General features: G+C 34.5%; 1 protein-coding gene across 4 annotated transcripts in view; it reads left to right on the plus strand.

Moving 5' to 3' along the window:
• Positions 1–20,302, plus strand: part of ESRP1 (epithelial splicing regulatory protein 1) — a 93,921-nt gene that overhangs the window by 23,651 nt on the left and 49,968 nt on the right. For all 4 annotated transcript variants that reach the window (XM_031946998.1, XM_031946995.1, XM_031946996.1 and 1 more), the window contains exons 5-10: positions 4,038–4,136; positions 4,277–4,331; positions 9,084–9,194; positions 9,339–9,471; positions 9,581–9,623; positions 11,975–12,276. In XM_031946998.1, coding sequence (XP_031802858.1) covers positions 4,038–4,136; positions 4,277–4,331; positions 9,084–9,194; positions 9,339–9,471; positions 9,581–9,623; positions 11,975–12,276 — 743 coding nt within the window. The remainder of the gene's footprint in view (positions 1–4,037; positions 4,137–4,276; positions 4,332–9,083; positions 9,195–9,338; positions 9,472–9,580; positions 9,624–11,974; positions 12,277–20,302) is intronic.

Below are 20,302 nucleotides of genomic sequence, written 5' to 3' on the forward strand. Positions count from 1 at the left end.
ATTTAGCTACATTTTGTTGTTGTTGTTACATGTTAACTTAAGAAGTGATGATGATCACATTTCTGAACTGAAAGCCAAATTCATCTATCTGCTCAGTGCCTGGAAAAATATAAGATTTCTTTTTAATGATAAAGAAAAATCTGAATCTCACAAGGATGGGATGATTGGAATAATTCTGAGCAAGTTGGCATGTGAAAAATATATATTAAAGATTAATCCACTGTGCTCAGAAGGGTGATTGTTTTCCAGAGTACTTCTTAGCATTACTTTAATACTAGATTCACTTCAGTGGTGTAGAACTCTTTACTACCTTTTTTCCAGATAGTACATCAGTACTGTAAATGAAGGAATGTCAAGAAAATCCTTGAACATTTATTAAGTGACTACCATAGTCCAGGGGCTAAAAATACAAGGACAAAACAAAGCAGTGCCTGACCAAAATGAAGACAATTCTTTTGGAGGAGACACTATCTAAGTATGTAGAAATACAAAGTAATTTTTGAATGAGGAAGCTTTTGCATTTGGGAGGCATTGGAGGAAGGTTTGATCTACAAGATGGAGCATGAGCAGGGTTTTGATGGAAATTAAGGATGTGAGGAGACAGTGCATTCCAGTGTTGGGGACAGTATGTACAAAGGCACAGATTCAGTGCTGTATGAGGGCCATTTTGACTAGATGATAGAGTATGTGAAGAGCGTATGTATAATAAAGTTGGAAGGGTAGGTTGGGGCAAATGAATCCCAATACCAAACAAAGGAGTTTGTGTTTGTTTCTAGAGATAACAAAGAGCCACTGAAGTGTGACTTGGGAGCAAGGATTGCTCTGTACTTCAGGTAAATCACTTTGACAGCTTTTTGGGGGAGAATTTGGGAAAAAAAAAACTAGTATCAGGAGAGTAATTCGGCTATTTGCAATAATCTAGGTAGAATATGATAATGTCTATGAGTTGGGAGAAAAGCATAACTATAAGAACTATTACAAAGCAAAAACACAAGGCTTTGCAACTGATGAAATATGAAAGTTATGGAAGAGAAAGGTTTGAAGATAATTTTAAGATTGTGAATTTGGGAGACTGAAAAGATCAAGGTAGCTTGGACAAAAATAGGGAAGTTTGGCAGAAGGCTGAGTTTTGAAGAAAAGCTGTTGGGTTCTGTTTTTGAACATGTTGAACTTGAGATGTTTTTAATGTATGTACAGTTTGAAATTTCCATTAAGTAGTTAGTGATACAAGATTGGAATTCAGGAGAGAGACTTGGGCTCTATATATAGTTCTGGAAGTCATATGCATAAATAAAATAATTAGACCCATGAAAACTGATAAAGGCATCAAATAAGAAAATATAGAGAAATAAGTAAATGAGACCAGGACAGGACTTTGGGGTATACACACAAGTCCTAAAATTGTGATATAACTGTGACTAACATATATTCAAGTATTCTGAGAAGCAATTTGAGCTCCAAATTAATATTTATGTTGCCTTAAGTAAGTCCATTAATTTTTCTGAAAAGTAATTTGTTGTTGATTGTTCTCTTGTTCTAGTTGTGACTTATTTTTTATTGACTCTATTTGGGGTTTTCTTGGCAAAGATACTGCCATTTCCTTCTACAGAAATGTAGTTTATTTTTGAGCAAAATGGAGATAATAGTTGTTCTACCTATTTAACAGATTGTTTATGAAAAAAAAAGTACTTTTAAATAAAGAGTTATGAATATGATCTGTCAAACAAGACTTCGGTCCATATCATACCACTAACCTTTAAAGAATGCATATTGGGACAACTTAACTGCTATGTCTTTATTATCATCTGTAAAACTGATGTAATAGCATCTACCTCGCAAAGCTTGTTTTGAGAATCATGTGACATAATATATGTAAAGCATTTTGCAACCAGTACTATATAATGCCATCTTGTTATTGTTAATTATACTTGTGTAAGTTGGTCATGTATTGAGACTGATTTTATAACAAATATCTTCAAAACATCCAAATGAGTATGGACCTCTAAAAGACAAGCTCTGGAGGTATTTAAACCCTCAACTTTATTAAAAATAAAATATATGTGTAAATAAATATAGAGATATAAATTTTACTATAATAATGTTATTGCCATTGCAAAGCAGTTTTAGAACTCTGAAATCAGTAGTGTAAAACTCAAAGAAAAATGAGGATCTCTAGCTACATACATAGGGATCCTTATGGGCTGGATATTGACTTAAGAATACCACATATTAACATTATTTATTTTTGTTTATTTTGTTAATTGGTTCCCAGTTGCATTTTAATTTGGTTCCGGCACGCTGCGGACTATATGTGGCTGTGGTTCTATATTTGACCTCTCTCAGAGCTTTGAATTGTTTTCAGATCCAGTTTATCAGCCACATGAAAACAAATCTCGTTATTGTTGCAGGGGAGGGAACTAGGGAGAGGATTGGACAACCAAAAGTAATAGTTGACTATCTTATTTACCAGTTCTTTCTAGTACTTTGGCCATTTAATGAAAAGATGGGACTCATGGAGTGTAAAACCTTGATGTTTGGTAAGACTAAAGACAAAAGGAAAAGGAAACCACAGAAATGAGTTGGATAGATAGTTTTGTGGAACCAACAAACATGAATTTGGACAGACTTAGAGATATATTGAAGGATAGAAGAGCCAGGAATGCTAAAATCTGTGGGGTTGCAAAGATTTGGTGTGACTGAACAACAAAACACAATTACAAGCTATTTTTTAAAAAATCCGCTTAAACGATTGAACGGTGTTGAGTATTTAAAAGAATACACCTTTCACCTAGATGGCACAGGGGATAGAACATTAGCCTTAGCATTCAGAGGATCTGTGTTCAAATGAGGAGGTGAAAGGGAAGGGTAAAAGAGATAGGGAGAGAAAAAAATATGCCCTAGATTCTGGAAGAAGTTCTACAAAATTCTTGAAGACATTTAGATGCAGCCTAATAGGAATGAAGTGTATTGTCTCCTAAGGCTGTTTTGAAGAGAAAGCATTCATTTATTTGAATGTGATTTTTAGTTTTGGTTTTATCTCCACCTTAAGTAATACTGACCCAGTATTTAACTTATACTATTTAAAGCAGGGGTCCTCAAACTACAGCCTCCAAGGGCTATGAAGTTTCTTTATTTAAAGGCCCACAAAACAAAGTTTTTGTTTTTACTATAGTCCAGCCCTCCAACAGCCCGAGTGCTAGTGAACTGGCCCCCTATTCAAAAAGTTTGAGGACCCCTGATTTAAAGTGAAATAGTCTTTTCTTTATTCTTGCTTTGCAAGTACTTTTAAAACCTCAGATCTGTGTAACTTTATAGATGCTGGCTGCAACTAATATGTGCCTTATCTTCTAGGAAGCTCATGAATAGATTAATTCTAAATCCCTCTTGGAGGATTCTCTCTGAGCATTGGAGGTCTTACTCTTGAAGCTCTGAGGACCCAGATATAATAAATACTTGGATTTGGAATGCTTAAACTCAATGCTGTTAAAAAAAAAAAAAAAAAGAATTTTGTTATTCTTTATAGTGTAGTTAGCTAATTGATGTCTTCCTTTATACCCAGGAAGAATGTTGAAAGACAGAGAATAAAGGCGAAGCTCTCGGTTTACATTTATATGGGAAAAGGGTCAGCTAGGTGTCTTAGTGAATATTTCAAATCTGGCATTGGGCATTGGCTATGTGACCCTGGGCAAATCACTTGACCATGTTTGCCTCAGTTTCCTCATCTGTAAAATGAGCTGAAGAAGGAAATGGCAAACTAGTCCAGTATTTTTGCCAAGAAAACCCCAAATGAGGTTACTAAGAGTCAGACATGACTAAAACAACTCAACCACAAACAACAATCACCTAATGAAACTAGCCAAACTAGGCTTTCCAGAGGGAGCTGTTTGGCCTCCAGTACTTTCTACCTAGCCTCTTGCTTTATATTCTATAGTTAGAAACTAAATACAAAACTAACTTAGTGATTAAGGAACTAAGGAATTTTACCTTAAAATTTAAAAAAAGAAAAGAAAGAGTATTACCTTAACGCTAATTCACAGGTTTACATCTTGAGAAGGGTGTTTCAATATCCCGATATGGAGCCTCTGAAGTTGAAGATATGGGGAATGTTATTCTGACAATGATTTCAGAACCATACAGTAAGCACAACTTTGGAAACGATGGATGTCCAGAAAATGACTCTTCCTAGTTCCCCCTTCTCCACCTTTTTTTTCAGCTTGTGCCCCTTGTCTCACTTGTTCTAGTTAAAAATCATGATGTGTGTTTACTTCTTTTGTAGATCACAGGTTTTCAGATCCAGAGAGAGTGAATTACAAATTTGAAAGTGGAACTTGGTAAGTCACCAAGTAATGCTGTTCTCAGCCTTTTGTCTTGAATCTTTTCTTCTCTCCTTCCCTTCCTTCTTCCTCCCTCCATCCCTCCTTCTTTTCTTTTTTTCTTCCTTTCTCCCTTCCTTACTCTCTCCCTTCTTTCCTTTTTTCCTTCTTCCTTGCCTTTCTCTCTTCCTTTTTCCCTTCCTCCCTACCAATAAACATATTGTTCCTACACCACATATTCCTCAAGACTTTGCAGTGACAATTGAATTCAGTTAGTATTTCTTAACTGCCTGCTGATGTTTAGAGTACGTGGATACTCCATTAGGTGCTAAAAAAGATTCAGAATCTAAATAATAGTACCTGTCCTCATGAAGCTTATCATCTAGCAGGAGAAGAAGACATGCACATAGCCAATATTATATGACAGCATTTGCTATTACTATGTGGTATAAAAGAAACTATTTGGGAGTCCTTTTTGGTAGAGCATCAGGTAACAACCATTTCATGGAGAAGATTGTTTTTGATTTGGATTTGCATTGTATTTGTTCCTGCTCTACACTATGAATATTGAAGGCCTGAAGTTACTTTGCTATACCCACTGATGTCTTGTTTTGAGGTACTTGTAAACGGCAAAACGAGAGAATGTTTTATATTCTTATAAAAAATGATAGGTTCTTTGAAATGTCTAATGACTTTTGCCTTCCGTGACATGATGGTGGTATTAAAATTATACTGTTGATTTATATGTAACCAGTGCTTGAAGGTCTACAAATCATTTTACATATATGTAATCTCATTGATAAGTGCTCATTTTTTCTCCTAACACTTTCCCAGTTTACATATTACTTTCCTTATATCAATGCTGGAGGATAGGTAGTTATGTATAAGAAACTGTGACTTACATAAGCAGTCTGCCTAAGTTCTGTTTAGGTTTTGGTATTTAGCCATGAGAAAGAATAGTACTGATAAGGTAGAGTAGGAATCCTCTTGTGGTTCATGCTGGTAGACTCTATCTCCAATATTTTATTCAGTTCTGAAACTAACTTTAATAGAAAATGTATGAACAACTGGAGACCATCGGGGGAAGATATCCAAGGTGTGCACCATAAGTCATTTGTGGGGGTTGGAGGGGAGGATACTGGGAATAATGATCCTGTAAGAGAGAAGACTTAAGGGGAAATATAATGCATAACTTCAAATATTTGGAAAGTTCGTATGTAGAAGATGTATTAAATTTTAATTAAACAAGAATTTATTAAATTCATTAAATTATTTATTTGTTATATATAAATATAATTTATATTTATAAAAATAAATTAAAATCATGTAAAACATGAAGAACTGGTGATAACAAAGTTGAAAGATAGCAGTTTTTCGAGTACCTTATGGTTTCATAGGAATTTGGCAGGGGGAGTTGGAGAATGGCTAGAATATAATATAGATGAACATAAATATTTTTGTTGTTGTTCAGTTTTTAAATGGGGGGCGGGAGGGGGTTGGCAGAGATATTGGAGGGGTGTGCCATTTCCTTCTTGGGCTCATTTTGTAGATGAGGAAACTGAGGCATTCAGGGTTAAGTGACTTGCTCAGGGTCACACAGCTAGTAAGCATCTGAGGCCATATTTGCTCTCAAGAAGCTAAGTTACTGAGTTCAGACCTGGCATTCTATCCACTTTGGCAGCTAATTGTCTTGTACATAAATATAATATAGGGTTTAAATGTGTTATAAGTAGGTAAAGCAATACAAATTATAAGAATATATAATATAATATACAATCAGAATATTTTCGAAGTGAAAATACTTGTAATGATTAGAATAGAGATACTTTGAAGACTGGGATTGTTTTTGTTTTTATTTTTGTTTGTATCCTTAGCACTTATCAGAGTGCTTGGCATATTGTGATTAACAAATGATTGAATTGGTGAGAAGATCAGAAGAAGTGGAACCTAATCAGTAGAGAGTATGTTGTGACAGTGAATTCCAGGCTGTAATAATGTTATGCTCAAATTCATAGAGGTAACAAGGGTGAAGGATGAGGTCAGAGAACAATTAGTCCTATTCAATTGGAACTTACAGTGCACTTGAAGGAGTGCTGTGAAATAAGAACTGATAAGTTGGAGCTTGTTTGTAGAAGACCTTAAATGTCTGTTGAAAGAAAAGTAATCACTCAGAGTTTTTGAATAGACAAATGATAAGGAAGACTCATAAGGAAGATGAATTTGATAATTAGGAAGAGGGAGAAATCAGAGGCTTGGAAATCAGTTAGAAAGTTATAGAATAGTCAGACTAAGAATTAATAAGGTGGTGAAATGGAGTAGGAGGGGAGAAATAGGGAAAGATATGAAAGAGATTGTAAAAGTAAAATTGGCATGATTTGGCAAGTGATTGGCCCTGGAAAAAGAGGCAGGCGAGCAAGTGAAAGATCATTTCTAACTTCCTTGGTATGGCAGTGGATAGAACTATCATAGCAGTATAGAGGGATGCAGAGTCCAGCTTCAAGGTATCCAGAAAGGCAATAAACTACCATGGTAATTTTTGCAGTTTCTCAGTCATTGAAGATATGAACATGGAGTTGGATGACTTTGGTATTATAATCAAGATTCATCTCTGCCGAGGATGTATACTATCTCTGAGGTCTGATCTCTTCTAAATTTCTTGGTGAAATTGTTGAGATTATTCTTGAACTTTTAAACTTGAACTTTAAAGTATGAACTTTCCCTGGTCACTCATTCCTGAATGAAAAGTAAGTGATAGAAAATCATTAAGTACTAAAACTGGATATTAATGAGAGCAAGATCTGAAACCTTAAGGACTCACAGTCAGCATTATTTAGTGCTTCTTTAGTTGTTACTATTTCATAAAGGAGATAACTTAAAAGTTATAACATCTCTGCTTGGGATTAAAACCCGCTACATCTCTTTTCTAGTCTTATTTAATATTTTCCCTCTTTATTCAATCTTCATAAGTCAAATAGCCTGTTGGCTATTCCTCTTTCACATCATGCCATCTTCTTCCTCTGGGGTTTTGCGTGACTTCCTTTCTTCCCCCTGTGTCTGGACTTCTCACCTCTTCCTTATAGAATCCATATCTTCTCTACCATCACCACTAAGTTTCATCTCCTATCTGAAGCTTTCCCTAGTGTACCTATCCCTCTAGTTACTATATTTTTCCTTGCTGAAATAACTTTATATTACTTTAAAAATATTTAATATTATTTATCTCAGTATATGTGAAATCCTACCAGTGGGTGTGAGTTCTTTAGGAATAGGAGGGACTGTTCATTTTTATCTTTGTTTGCCAAGTGCCTAAAACAGCATTATGCTTAATAAATAGTCATTAAACTGAAAGTGAAGTGGTATTTCCTATCTAAGTGTATTCAAAGCACTGATTATTAAATCAGAAATGAACCAAAGAAGAACAAAATGCATGAGGTTTTTTAAAGGTATTTGAGTGATTAGAAACTTTTGGAATTTTCTTTTTATTTTGTTCCTAAAATCATTAAGTGGTAATTTTTTGGGGGACAATGTCTTAGGACTTGGGAGAGGTATAAGTGTGTGAGGAATAAAACATGCAAAATTATTAAAATATAATGAACAATTTCCTGGTGATTCATTATAGGAAAACAAGGAGTTCCATATTCCCTTTATACTTGGGAGGAGAAACATTTAGGTGTGTCTGCCTCAGTTTTGGATAGTGTGATAAATTTTGATAATATGAATCTCAAAAGAAGAGAGGTTACTTTAATTAAAAAGTGGTTGCAGTTGGCATTAGAGAGAATAATCAGATTCCCCCAATTCAAGTGAAGAGATTTGATAAAATCTGTAACCTGTGCAGGAAAAGGTGGTTGGAGAAAGAAACATTATGGGGAGCTGCCATCTTAAAGATGGACATAATGAAAAGGAAACAAATTGACGATGAAGGGAAGTTGCTTTGTTATTTAGCAAGCATTCCAGAAAACCACAGTGAAGGAAGTGGGTAAATGTTGAGTCCTCTGTGGTAAGGATATGATGGAGAATAGGGAAGAGAATTTGTACATTAGTAGCTTGGAGTTTGGAATCATTTGGATAGGGTTTATATGTAAGGGGATGGGAAAAGAATTGAAAAAGTCCTATCCACAGAAAGTAGCTCTAAGCTGCATATGATCCTGGGACAAGACCCCACAAAGGTGAGAAGTGGGCAACAACCCTAAAAGGTTGATTCAGAGAGTAAGAGAGTCTTTGCCACATGTGACAAGCCCTGGTTTTGGATCTGGAGTTCTCAGGGATTCAAAGTAGGACTACATTTAAAAACTGTCCTATATGCTGACAATGACTAGAAAATATATTTGAAATCTGATAATCTACTTCTGAAAGTACCCTAGCCTAATACTGGTAGAAAATCATTTAAATTATCTTTGCATGGCAGATCCTGCCAGTTTAATGTAAGCCCCTTGAGGGGACGGTATAATGCCAGGAAGAAAATTTCACTCAAAGACAGTTGGAATGAGGGAACTTGCTATTTTAGAAATGTGCAGACAGCTCTTGTGATCCACAGAGGCTAAGAGAACATTGAACCCTGCATCTTTTATTGGGTATGTCATGTAATGTTATTATCTCCTGAAATCTGAACCAAAAATAACTAATACATTGAAGCACAAATACCAGAAATTTGCTGAAGGGGAGTTTCTGAATTTTTTCTGTTTATATTAAAGTATCCAGAGAAGATGATGGGGAAGGTGCAAGGCACTGATATATTTTGGAAGTGTCTAAATATCCTTCTTTGTTCCACAGTAGCAAGATGGAACTGGTGGATGATAACACCATAGTCAGGGCCAGAGGCTTGCCATGGCAATCATCAGACCAAGATATTGCAAGATTTTTCAAAGGCCTTAACATTGCCAAGTAAGTTTTCTGTAATTGTTCTTGATTCAACTTGTAATGAATCTCAGATCACCTTTTTTTTTTTTTTCATTCTCCCATTTAATTCTTTCTTTAACTTTTGCAGGCTGCCTTCTAATAATTGGTTTTTTTTTTTAATCCTTGCAGAGGAGGTGCTGCACTTTGTCTGAATGCCCAGGGTCGAAGGAATGGAGAAGCATTGGTCAGGTTTGTGAGTGAAGAGCACAGAGATCTTGCACTGCAGAGACACAAACATCACATGGGGAATAGGTACATTGAGGTATGCCTCAGCAGTGAAGTCCCTCCAGAGCCATCCTACATAGTAGCTGAGTGACTATATGATGGTGCATCCAAAAAAATTGACTATAATTCCTTTATCTTCGTTTTAGGTTTACAAAGCAACAGGTGAAGATTTCCTTAAAATTGCTGGTGGTAAGTCACTGTTTTATGATCTTGTTATAGTGATAACAAAGACATTCCAAATAGCTGAAATTCCAAAAACTTAGTGTTTGTCTTAAATTGCTGATTTTTTTCTCCCTCTTGATGTGATTTTAGATTTCATGAAGAATAGGGAATGCTATTTTTTTTGAAAATGTAGTTCTTCTTTAAGAACTAAGACTCACAAATGCTATGAACAGTTCTCCCACCTTCCCCACATTTAATTGTTTTGTTGTATTCATATTACCTTTTCTAAACAAGAAGCTGCTGGTGACACAGTGTTGAGTGCTAGGCCTAGAATCAAGACCCGAGTTCAAATTTAGCCTTAGATATTCATTTGACATTTGTTTTCCACAGTTTCTTGATTGTAAACTGATGATATTAGCATCTTCCTCACTGGGTTATTGTGAGAATCAAATGAAATAAAAAAAAAAAGCATAATACTTGGCACATAGATGGTATATGAAGTTTTATCTTCTACTAAACAAGATAGAGAATTTGAAAAAAAGGAAAGAAATCAATGGTACTAAGGACTATAAACAAGTACTTATGAGGATCAAATGAAATGACGTGAAGTGCACATCTTGAAGCACTATGGAAAGTAAGGATGAATGGAATGAAATGAGCATTTATTAAGTGCTTATTATGTATCAGGTATGTACTAAGTATTTACAAATATTACTTAAATTTATCTTCACAATAACTCTGCAAGGTAGATACTAACTATCATTATGCCTACTTTGCATTTGAGGAAACAGAGACAGGTAGAGGCTAGATTTGAATTCAGATTTTGCTGACTCCAGGTTCAGTGTTCAATCTACTGTGCCATCTGGTACCTCTAAAGTAGGTGGTGTAATTATTACTACAAAATTCACCTAATCTTTTTTTTTTGTTGTTTTATTTTGTTCATTTTGAATCAAAAAGTGATTCTCAGCCTACAGAAAGAGAAGTTGCCAATTCTTTAGTCTTATGATTTTGGGGACAAAGAAATAAAGTACAGCCTTCTGATCAAATAGAATTAGAAGTTTACCTACAAGTCTTCACTTATAAGGGTTAAAAGAAAACCTTAGAGCTAAAAAATGATCCTCAGATCATAAATCTAAAGTTGAAAAGGGACTGAGAAACCAAATGAAAAAATGAGAGATCACACAACAGTCTGTAATTGTTCTAATCTACTTAGTATCAACCCTTAATTTAAATGATCTAAAGTCACTGAAGGAGAGATAGAACAGTGATGGATGAAATGAAACATATTCTTTCCATTATTTCATTAATGAGCAAGAAACATATGCTAAAAGGTATAGAAACAGTATCACCCTATTCTCTTGTTGGTAATCTAGCTTTAAAAGCACTGTGATAGCTGCAAAATGCTGAGTCTTATCCATTCTTCCAAGATTTATTGCTTTTATTTTTTAGAGTACTAAGAAATTTGGAGAATTGAATTTAATATACTTGCAGGATTGAATTGGTATAGATTATGAGGGCAAAGACTCTGAGATATATATTTCTGCTATGTTTTAGATCCCTTGGGGAGATGTCTTACAACTGTTGGGTTTCAAAGGAATATCCTTAAGTACTTTAATCATAGATGCATTCAGACAGCTTGCTATGGGCTAGAGTTGGGTTCCCCTATAATAATTTGATGTATTATAAAAGAAAAGTATTTCCATAATTTCCCACGAGAGGATAGGTTGGGACTAGGATTTATGTTTTTCAATATTCATAAGATATGGGACTATGATCTTAATTTATGTATCTATAGGCCCCCAGAGTCTATAAACTTCATTCTTTAAGTATAGGGCAAAGAAGATAACTTATTATCATTTTAATACTTTTAATCCTTACTGACATTTCCTGGTATGATATGTTATTCTAGAAGGATCTGTTTTTGGGAAAGTGACCTCAGATCCTTAGGTCTTGAATCATTCTCTCTTTAAAATGAGGGGATTGTAGTAAATGACTTTTGAAGGCCTTTGCAAATCTTTCATATATGAATTGACTTGAATGTCAAGGCTGGACAGTTAGAAGAGTTGTTTCTAGCAGGTGTTTCTCTGAAAGAGGTGAGTCAACTAGAAAGTGACTGATTCTAGCAGGTTTTCCTGAAGACCATATTCCTGAATTGGTGGGTTTTTACTGATGGTAAATACAGAAATCCTGGGAGAAAGAATGAAAGAGGGTTTTTTAAAAGAGGAAGCAGAAAATTAAAATTATAGGATATTGTCTGAAGAAGATCCAGCAAAAAAATTTGGAAATAAGTTTGGGTTTTAGGTGTTTGAAATTTTTCATCAGTTTTGTGAATTTCTTCTTTTTTTTTCTTTTTCCCTCTCTGTGCATTGGTTCTTTAGGTACTTCCAATGAAGTAGCCCAGTTCTTGTCCAAAGAGAATCAGGTCATTGTGCGCATGCGAGGACTTCCTTTCACTGCCACAGCAGAAGAAGTATTGGCTTTCTTTGGACAGCATTGCCCTATCACAGGGGGGAAGGAAGGCATTCTATTTGTCACATATCCTGATGGTAGGCCAACTGGGGATGCTTTTGTCCTATTTGCTTGTGAGGAATATGCACAGAATGCACTGAGGAAACACAAAGACTTGCTGGGTAAAAGATATATTGAACTCTTCAGGAGCACTGCAGCTGAAGTTCAGCAGGTGAGTGAAAAAACTATTAGTTACTTTAATACTTCTTGAAGTGTAATGTAACAGTTGGTCATTCTCCCAAAGTCTATTGAAACTCAAAGATAAATCTAGATGTAAAACCTAAGCCTTTTCACTTAGAGAATTATAGAACTTATTTAAATATATAATAGTATCTTATCTGAGAAAGGCATTGTACTAGGCTCTAGGTGTCCAGAATTTTTTTTTAATGACATTTTCTGCCATCAGGGAGTTTACAATTGATTGAGGAGAAAGGACACATACATAACCAGTCTGCACACGATGCATCTCCAAAGATTGGCTATTTGTATCCATTTTTTTTTTTAAGAATAAAAATTTAATATATATTTTTTTAATTTATGGAGTGAAACAAGTATTTCCATAACATAGTAGCAATAAAAAAGATGATTGTACATAAAACTGTACAACTTGATATTCTTTTCATATATGTAACAAAATTATCATGTAAATTTCTTTTTCTTCCACTTTATCCTTCCTTCCCTCCTTCTTCCACTTTGTCCTAGAAATGTCTACTATTAAATACAAATAGGTATATATTTAGAAAATTGTTTTATATATATTTGTACTGCTCTTTTTTTTCTTTCCTCCCTTCTTCTTCCACTTTGTCCGAGAGATAGCTACTATTAGATACAAATGTGTGTGTGTGTATAAAATTGTTTTATATATGTATTTATCAGTTCTTTCTCTGGATGCAGTAACACCCTTCTTATGTCGTTTATAGTTTAAGTACTTAAAATAATCAAAATAACTTCTTGCTTAAAGTCATTTTTTTCTCTTTTCATTTTCTTCTCCCCACTTAATAGTACTTTAATTTTTCCAATTACATGTAAAAATAGTTTTCAATATTCACTTTTGTAAAATGTTGAGTTCCAATTTTTTTCTTCCTTCTTTCTTTCCCTCCTTTCTCCCCAAGAATAGTAAGCATTCTGACAGAGATCATACATGTAAAGTCATTAAGAATTTCTACATTTGTCATGTTATGGAAGAAAAATCAAAGAGGAAAACCACAAAGGTGGGGGGGAATAAAAATAGTAAGCTTCAATCCTCATTCAGTCTTGAGAGTTCTTTCTCTGGATGTGATGGCATTTTCCATCTCAAGTCTGTCAGAATTGTCTTAGATCATTGAATTGCTAAGAAGAGCTAAGTCTGTTGTAGTTGATCATCACACAGTCTTGCTGTTATTCTGTACAGTGTTCTTCTAGTTCTGCTGATTTCACTCTGCATTCATGTAAACCTTTCCAAGCTTTTCTGAAATCAGCCTGCTTATCATTCCTTATAGAACAATAATATTATTTTATTACATTCATATACCATAACTTATTTAGCCATTCTTTAATGGGCATCCACTCAGTTTTTTTGCTCCTTGCCACTATAAAAAGGGTTGCTACAAACATTTTGCACATATGGGTTATTTTCCCTTTTTTATGATCTCTTTGGGTTCAGACCTAGTTGTGACACTACTGGACTAAAAGGTATGCACAGTTTTGTAGCTTAGTGGACATAATTTCATATTGTTCTCCAGAATGACTGGATCAGTTCACCATTATTCATTAAGGTCCCAATTTTCCCCCATCCCCTCCAACATTTATCATTAGCTTTTCCTGACATCTTAGCCAGTATGATAGGTGTGGGATGGTACCTCAAAGTTGTTTTTAATTTGCATTTCTCCAATCGTGATTTAGAACATTTTTTCCCTATGACTATAAATGGCTTTAATTTTTTCATCTGAAAATTGTTCATATTTTTTGATTTTATATCATTTGGGAAATGAATTGTATTCTTATAAATTTGACTCAGTTCTCTAATATATTTTAGAAATGAGGCCTATTTCAGAAACACTGGCTATAAAAATAGTTTCACAGTTTCTGCTTCCCATCTATTCTTGACTGTATTGGTTTTGTTCATGTAAAAACTTAGATTGAATGACATCAAAATTATCCATTTTGCATTTTATAATGTTCTCTAGTTCTTTTGGGGCCATAAATTTCTTCCTTCTCCAGATTTGATGATCTCTTCCTCTCCCTTTTTTTGTTTTCTTGTAATTTACCTGTGATGAGAGACTTTAGTAATTCACCATGCTTTTTGTGGTTCTGATGACAGTAATGGAAAATTGAAAATGACTGTATGTTAGGAAATGGAAATTTTCAATTATAAATAAATCCTGGTGAAACAAAATAATTGGAAATTATTCTAATATCTTAAATTACAAACATTCTAGATTTCCCACCCATTACAAGTAGATGATTATTTAGACCCTAAAGTGAATATATTTTAGATCTTTAGAAATTAAAAAGCTTTGTTTTTAATAGTGCTGGAGATTTGTTTATGTGATAGGAGAGTAGTAGAGTTGGAATAGGAAAAATGGCCTAAAATCCTAGTTAGGGCATTTAGTACTTATGTTGGCCAAGTAACTCCCTTCCTTGTTTTGATCTTCAGTTTGTTTAGCTATAAGATGAGAAATTTGTGCTAGGTAATCTCTAAGAAAGGACGATGGCATAGTGACTAAAAATCTGGACCTTGAATGATGATGACCTGAATTTGAACTTCTTCTTAAATCTTAGTAAATATTAGTAAAATCTTTGTTGTTGTTCAGTGATGTTGGATTCACTGTAACTTCATTTGGGGTTTTCTTGGAAAAGGTACTGAATTAGTTTGCCATTTCCCTCTCTAGCTCAATTTACAGAGGAGGCAACTGAGGCAAACAGTTAAATAACTTCTTCAGAGTCACATAGTTAAAGCCAAATTAAACTGTTCTCATTCCTCTATAGTCATAGCAGTATTACTGGAAAGTTGCTGAGCCTTAGTGTAGGATTTTGACAAGCAATGACAATTCTGACATCAGAGAGCTTAACCAGACTACATATACTACATTCCTTCCCTTATGGTAGATTACCTTTACTGGAAATTGCTGTCCACTATGCCCTTGCCTTGAGCTAAGATTGAGAAGATATTGTAAGATAAATGTATCTAATTATTTAGCTATCATTTTTATGTTATAATCAGATGTTGCTTACTAATTTCAGCTAGCTAATCATATAATTCTGGTTTCATTTATATGGTTGTTTTAAAAGAGCTCAAGGTAGATTAGAAAGGAAGAAAAAGGGAATATCTTCTTAGGAAATAGACATACACATTATGTCCCAGTTCAGTATGTCCTGTAACCTGTGTTGGTGCTGGATTGAAATTGTGGTTCTTATATCTAAGAAGCATATTGCTTCTTCATAGCAGTGATTTAATCACAACTAAAAACTACCTAATAGATTATCCAATTACAAACAATTAAGTATTAGTTGAGTACACTGGCAGCCTTGTGTGCTATATGCTGTCTGAAACCATGATAATCAGCTAGTAAGTGTCTGAGTCTGCGTTTGAACTTGAACATTCCAAACTTCAAGCCCATAATTCTATCTACTGTGACACCCAACTATCTTTTTTTTTTTTTTTTTAATGCTGAGGCAATTGGGGTTAAGTGACCTGCCCAGGATCACACAGCAAGGAAATATTAAGAATGAGGCCAGATTTGAGCTTAGATCCTCCTGAGTTCAGGGCTGGTGCTCTATCCATTGTACCACCTAGCTGCCCCCACCCAACTATCTTTTAAAGAGTTTGTGATTTGCCCAGGGTCACTTATCATATATCAGAAGTGAGGCAAGAAGAAAGAAGTTCTTCCTGATCCTGAGGCCTTTATACTGTTATCTCTCCTTATGGAGAAAATATATGATAACAAAAAAGCTATTAATTCACTCTTCATACTTTCACATTTATCATTAAGTTATGGCAAAGAGTCTGAATGAATATAATATGTGTAAAATAATTGCACATGTTTAACACATATTTGATTGCTTGCTGTTTAGGAGAGGGGGGAAAGGAAGGGAGGAGAAAAACTTGGAATGCAAGGCTTTGCAAGGGTGAATATCGAAAACTATCTTTGTATTTTGAAAATGAAAAGCTATTACTTAAAACAAAAACAATACCACCTGTATACCACTTTGAAAATTTAAAGTTAACTGGGCAAGTGGCTTAACCTCAATTGCCTTAGCTAAAAAAAAAAAAAGAAAAGAAAATTTAAAGTTAATTAATCGCATTAATTTTTTAAGAAAACATTAAAGTATTAATTCTTCAGAAAATAGCTTTATTTAATATGTTGATGGGCATATTATAGTCATTCAGACTCTTTGCCAAAGCTTAATGATTTTCACAGATGGAGAACCACTGGTATGGAATATAAGTTTACTGTTGTCATGGGTGACATATCTGCTTTGGAATTCTTCAATCCCCCTATAGAAAACATAACAAAGATGGAATTGCTTGTATGCATAGGTCCCCCTTACCAAAGGAATCATATAAAATAGCTTTTGGGTTGGGAGGTGGGCAGCAGTGGATATGTTGCTAGGCCTGGCATCAAGAAGACATGAATTAAAACTGATTTCAAACAATTATATGTCTGTGTGATGCTGGGAAAGTCACTTAAATTCTGTTTGCCTCAGTTTCTTAATCTGTAAAATAGGAATATCAGCACCTGTTGAGAGGATCAAATAAGCTACTGTTTGTTGATTGCTTAGCACAGTGTCTAGCATATGTTGTTATATAAATCTTAGTTAAGGTCAGATAAATTTAAAGTACCCAGAGTAATAAGATGCCTAAGGGCTTTATTTAAACTACTAAATGAACAAATTCTGAATCCCAATTCACATTGGGTTTTAAATCATAAGTTTTGTTTTGGATGATAGATGTTTGTAGCTAGCTCACTTAAAATGCATAAAGTATACATTAACATCCATTTACACATGCACCTATACACATGTATATGTAAACATACACATATATATGAAATGTTAGGAACAAATCTCTTTTAGTCACTACACAGTCAATTTAAATATAATAGTATTCCAACGTTGGATTGTTCTATGCAACTGAACAGATAGAAAATTTAAGAGTCCTGAGTCTTCTGTGGGCTAAGGAAACCTAAAACATCTTTCAAACATATATTTGGTTGAAGCAGAGTATGCTTTTTGAAAGATTGTTGTGTCTTGCTTTCTAGAGCCCCCAAGTTGGGAGTGATTAAAATATATTGAGTCCTGCTTTCTAGAGCCCTCAAGTTAGAGTGACAAAATGTACCATTGCTTTCTAAAGCCCCCACGCTGAAGTGATTAAGATATATCTTCCTAGTGGAAAAGTGATGAGGCAGGACTCCCAGGATGGTGGAAAAATGGAGTCCGTTTATTTCAAGGGCTTTCCCCTTTTTATAATGTAACAAAAACAACACTTTGCACATAGGACCACATAAACAACTTGCTATTGTAGGTAGTTTGCCACTTGGTATCACTCTGCCTCAATCTCAACACAGGTTGTCATGGCCCCCTGACTTCTCAGGAAGGCTGAGAGCCGTTAGGGGGAGATGCGGAGCCAAACCAGATATTGTCAGAAGGTTCCCTCTGGGCTGAAGGATCTTATATCTCACCCAGAGTTTCCCCACTGACTGTGACCCTTTACAAAAGATAGCATTGGAAAAATAGAAGTAATTCTTCAAATTTCTCTGTGTGTTCAGGAGGCAACCTGACAGGTTGAGTGAGGATGGGACAATGTAGACGGGAGGTTCTTTGGCTCTTTTTTTTTCAGTAAGTCAAATAAGCACAACTACCTCTGTTGGACTCAGAATTTGAGGAATTAAATACTGCTAGATTGACAAGACTCTACAGGTGATTAACTATGACTTGCCATGGTTATCTTGACCTTTTGTGGTATGAAACATAGGGGAAGGAATTTAGTGGTTGCCATGATTATCTTGACCTTCTGGGGTATGAAACATGGGGAGAGAAAATTGAGGTGCCTTCCTAAGTTTGAAATAATTTTGTGTGGACAAGCAGAAGTATCCTTTTAATTAAAAAAAATAATAATACATGTAGCAATTTTGCACTGTATTCCTACCAGAGTCATATTTCCCACTGCATTCTCAAGTGTCTTCATCAGTCAGAATAAATAGAAATTGGGGTCCTACTGTTCTACCATCTTAAATTAACTTTTAAAAAAGGAAACCCTTTCTATTTCTCTCTTCATAATGAGTGTTGAATATAAAGATTTAAATTGATCAGTGTGCTAACTTCCATGCTTTAGAATGTCATGATCATGATCTGATCTATGGAATTTGTTCCCTTTCTAAGATGTGGTGCTTCTCTCTCTCATTAGGTTAAAGATGTTATTTGCTCAGGGCTTTTTTATTAGAATATCCACTTTATTTTTTGTTGGGGGAATGGACAGTCAAAGAAAAATTTTAAAGTGTTTAAACCTCTTTAATGTGTTCTTTGAGAGTAAAAATAATTGTGTTATCAATTTACTAGTTTATTTTGAGTCTGTAAAAACTTATCTTTAATATATCTTATTAGATGCTATGTAATTTCCAGTATTTTAACTTAAGATGAAGTTCATAGATACAAATTAGTAAGCATTTATAATATATTTAGATACCGTGCTAAAAGCCTTAGTTATAAATGTGAGTAGAACAATTCCTGTTTTCAAGGAGCTTACATTCTAATGCGGAGATAATATGTATGTGTTCATGTGTACATATATAAATGAATATGCAGAACATATAGAGAAAAGAATGAAAAGTAAGTTTTCTAATTAATTAATTTTTAATATTCATTTAAAAATTTTTTTGATTTCCAAATTCTTTCCCTCCTTCCTGGTCTTCCTCCATCAATTGAGAAAGCAAGCAATGTGATATCCGTTATGCATGTGAGTTCTTTTTGTTTAGCCATATTGCACAAAAAATTAAATAAAAAGGAAGAAACATAAAATGAAAAAAGTATATTTCAATCTGCATTCAGAGTTCATTAGATTTCCCTCTAACAGCAAATTACATCTTTCATTATGGGATCCTTTGAAATTTTATTGATCACATTAGCTAAAATTTTTGCATTTGATCATCATTAAAATATTGCTGTTACTATATACAATATTCTCCTTGTGCTTCATTTTGCATCTATTTGTGAAAGTGCTACCAAATTTTTCTGAAATCTTTATGATAATTATTGCAGTAACAATGATATTCTATCATAGTCATATATTGCAACTTGTTCAGCTATTTCCAAGTTAATTGATATCCCCTTAATTTCTGATTCTTTTTATTTATTTATTTTATTATAATAACTTTTTATTGACAGAACCCATGCCAAGGTAATTTTTTTACAACATTATCCCTTGCACTCACTTCTGTTCCGATTTTTCCCTCCCACCCTCCACCCCCTCCCCTAGATGGCAAGCAGTCCTATATATGTTGAATATGTCGTAGTATATCCTAGATACAATATATGTGTGCAGAACCAAACAGTTTTCTTGTTGCACAGGGAGAATTGGATTCAGAAGGTAAAAATAGACTGGGAAGAAAAACAAAAACGCAAACAGTTTACATTCATTTCCCAGTGTTTTTTTCTTTGGGTGTAGCTGTTTCTGTCCAACATTGATCAATTGAAACTGAATTAGGTCTCTTTGTCAAAGAAATCCACTTCCATCAGAGTACATCTTCATAGGCTATCGTTGTTGACGTATGTAATGATCTCTTGGTTCTGCTCATTTCACTTAGCATCAGTTTATGTAAGTCTCTCCAAGCCTCTCTGTAGTCATCCTGCTGGTCATTTCTTACAGAACAATAATATTCCATAACATTCATATACCACAATTTACCCAGCCATTCTCCAATTGATGGGCATCCATTCATTTTCCAGTTTCTAGCCACTACAAACAGGGCTGCCACAAACATTTTGGCACATAAAGGTCCCTTTCCTTTCTTTAGTGTCTCCTTGGGGTATAAGCCCAGTAGTAATACTGCTGGATCAAAGGGTATGCACAGTTTGATAACTTTTTGGGCATAATTCCAGATTGCTCTCCAGAATGGTTGAATTCGTTCACAACTCCACCAACAATGTATCAATGTCCCAGTTTTCCCGCATCCCCTCCAACAATCATCATTATTTTTTCCTGTCATCTTAGCCAATCTGAC

The sequence above is a fragment of the Sarcophilus harrisii genome, chromosome 1 (assembly GCF_902635505.1).
Source record: "Sarcophilus harrisii chromosome 1, mSarHar1.11, whole genome shotgun sequence".
Taxonomy (NCBI): Eukaryota; Metazoa; Chordata; class Mammalia; order Dasyuromorphia; family Dasyuridae; genus Sarcophilus; species Sarcophilus harrisii.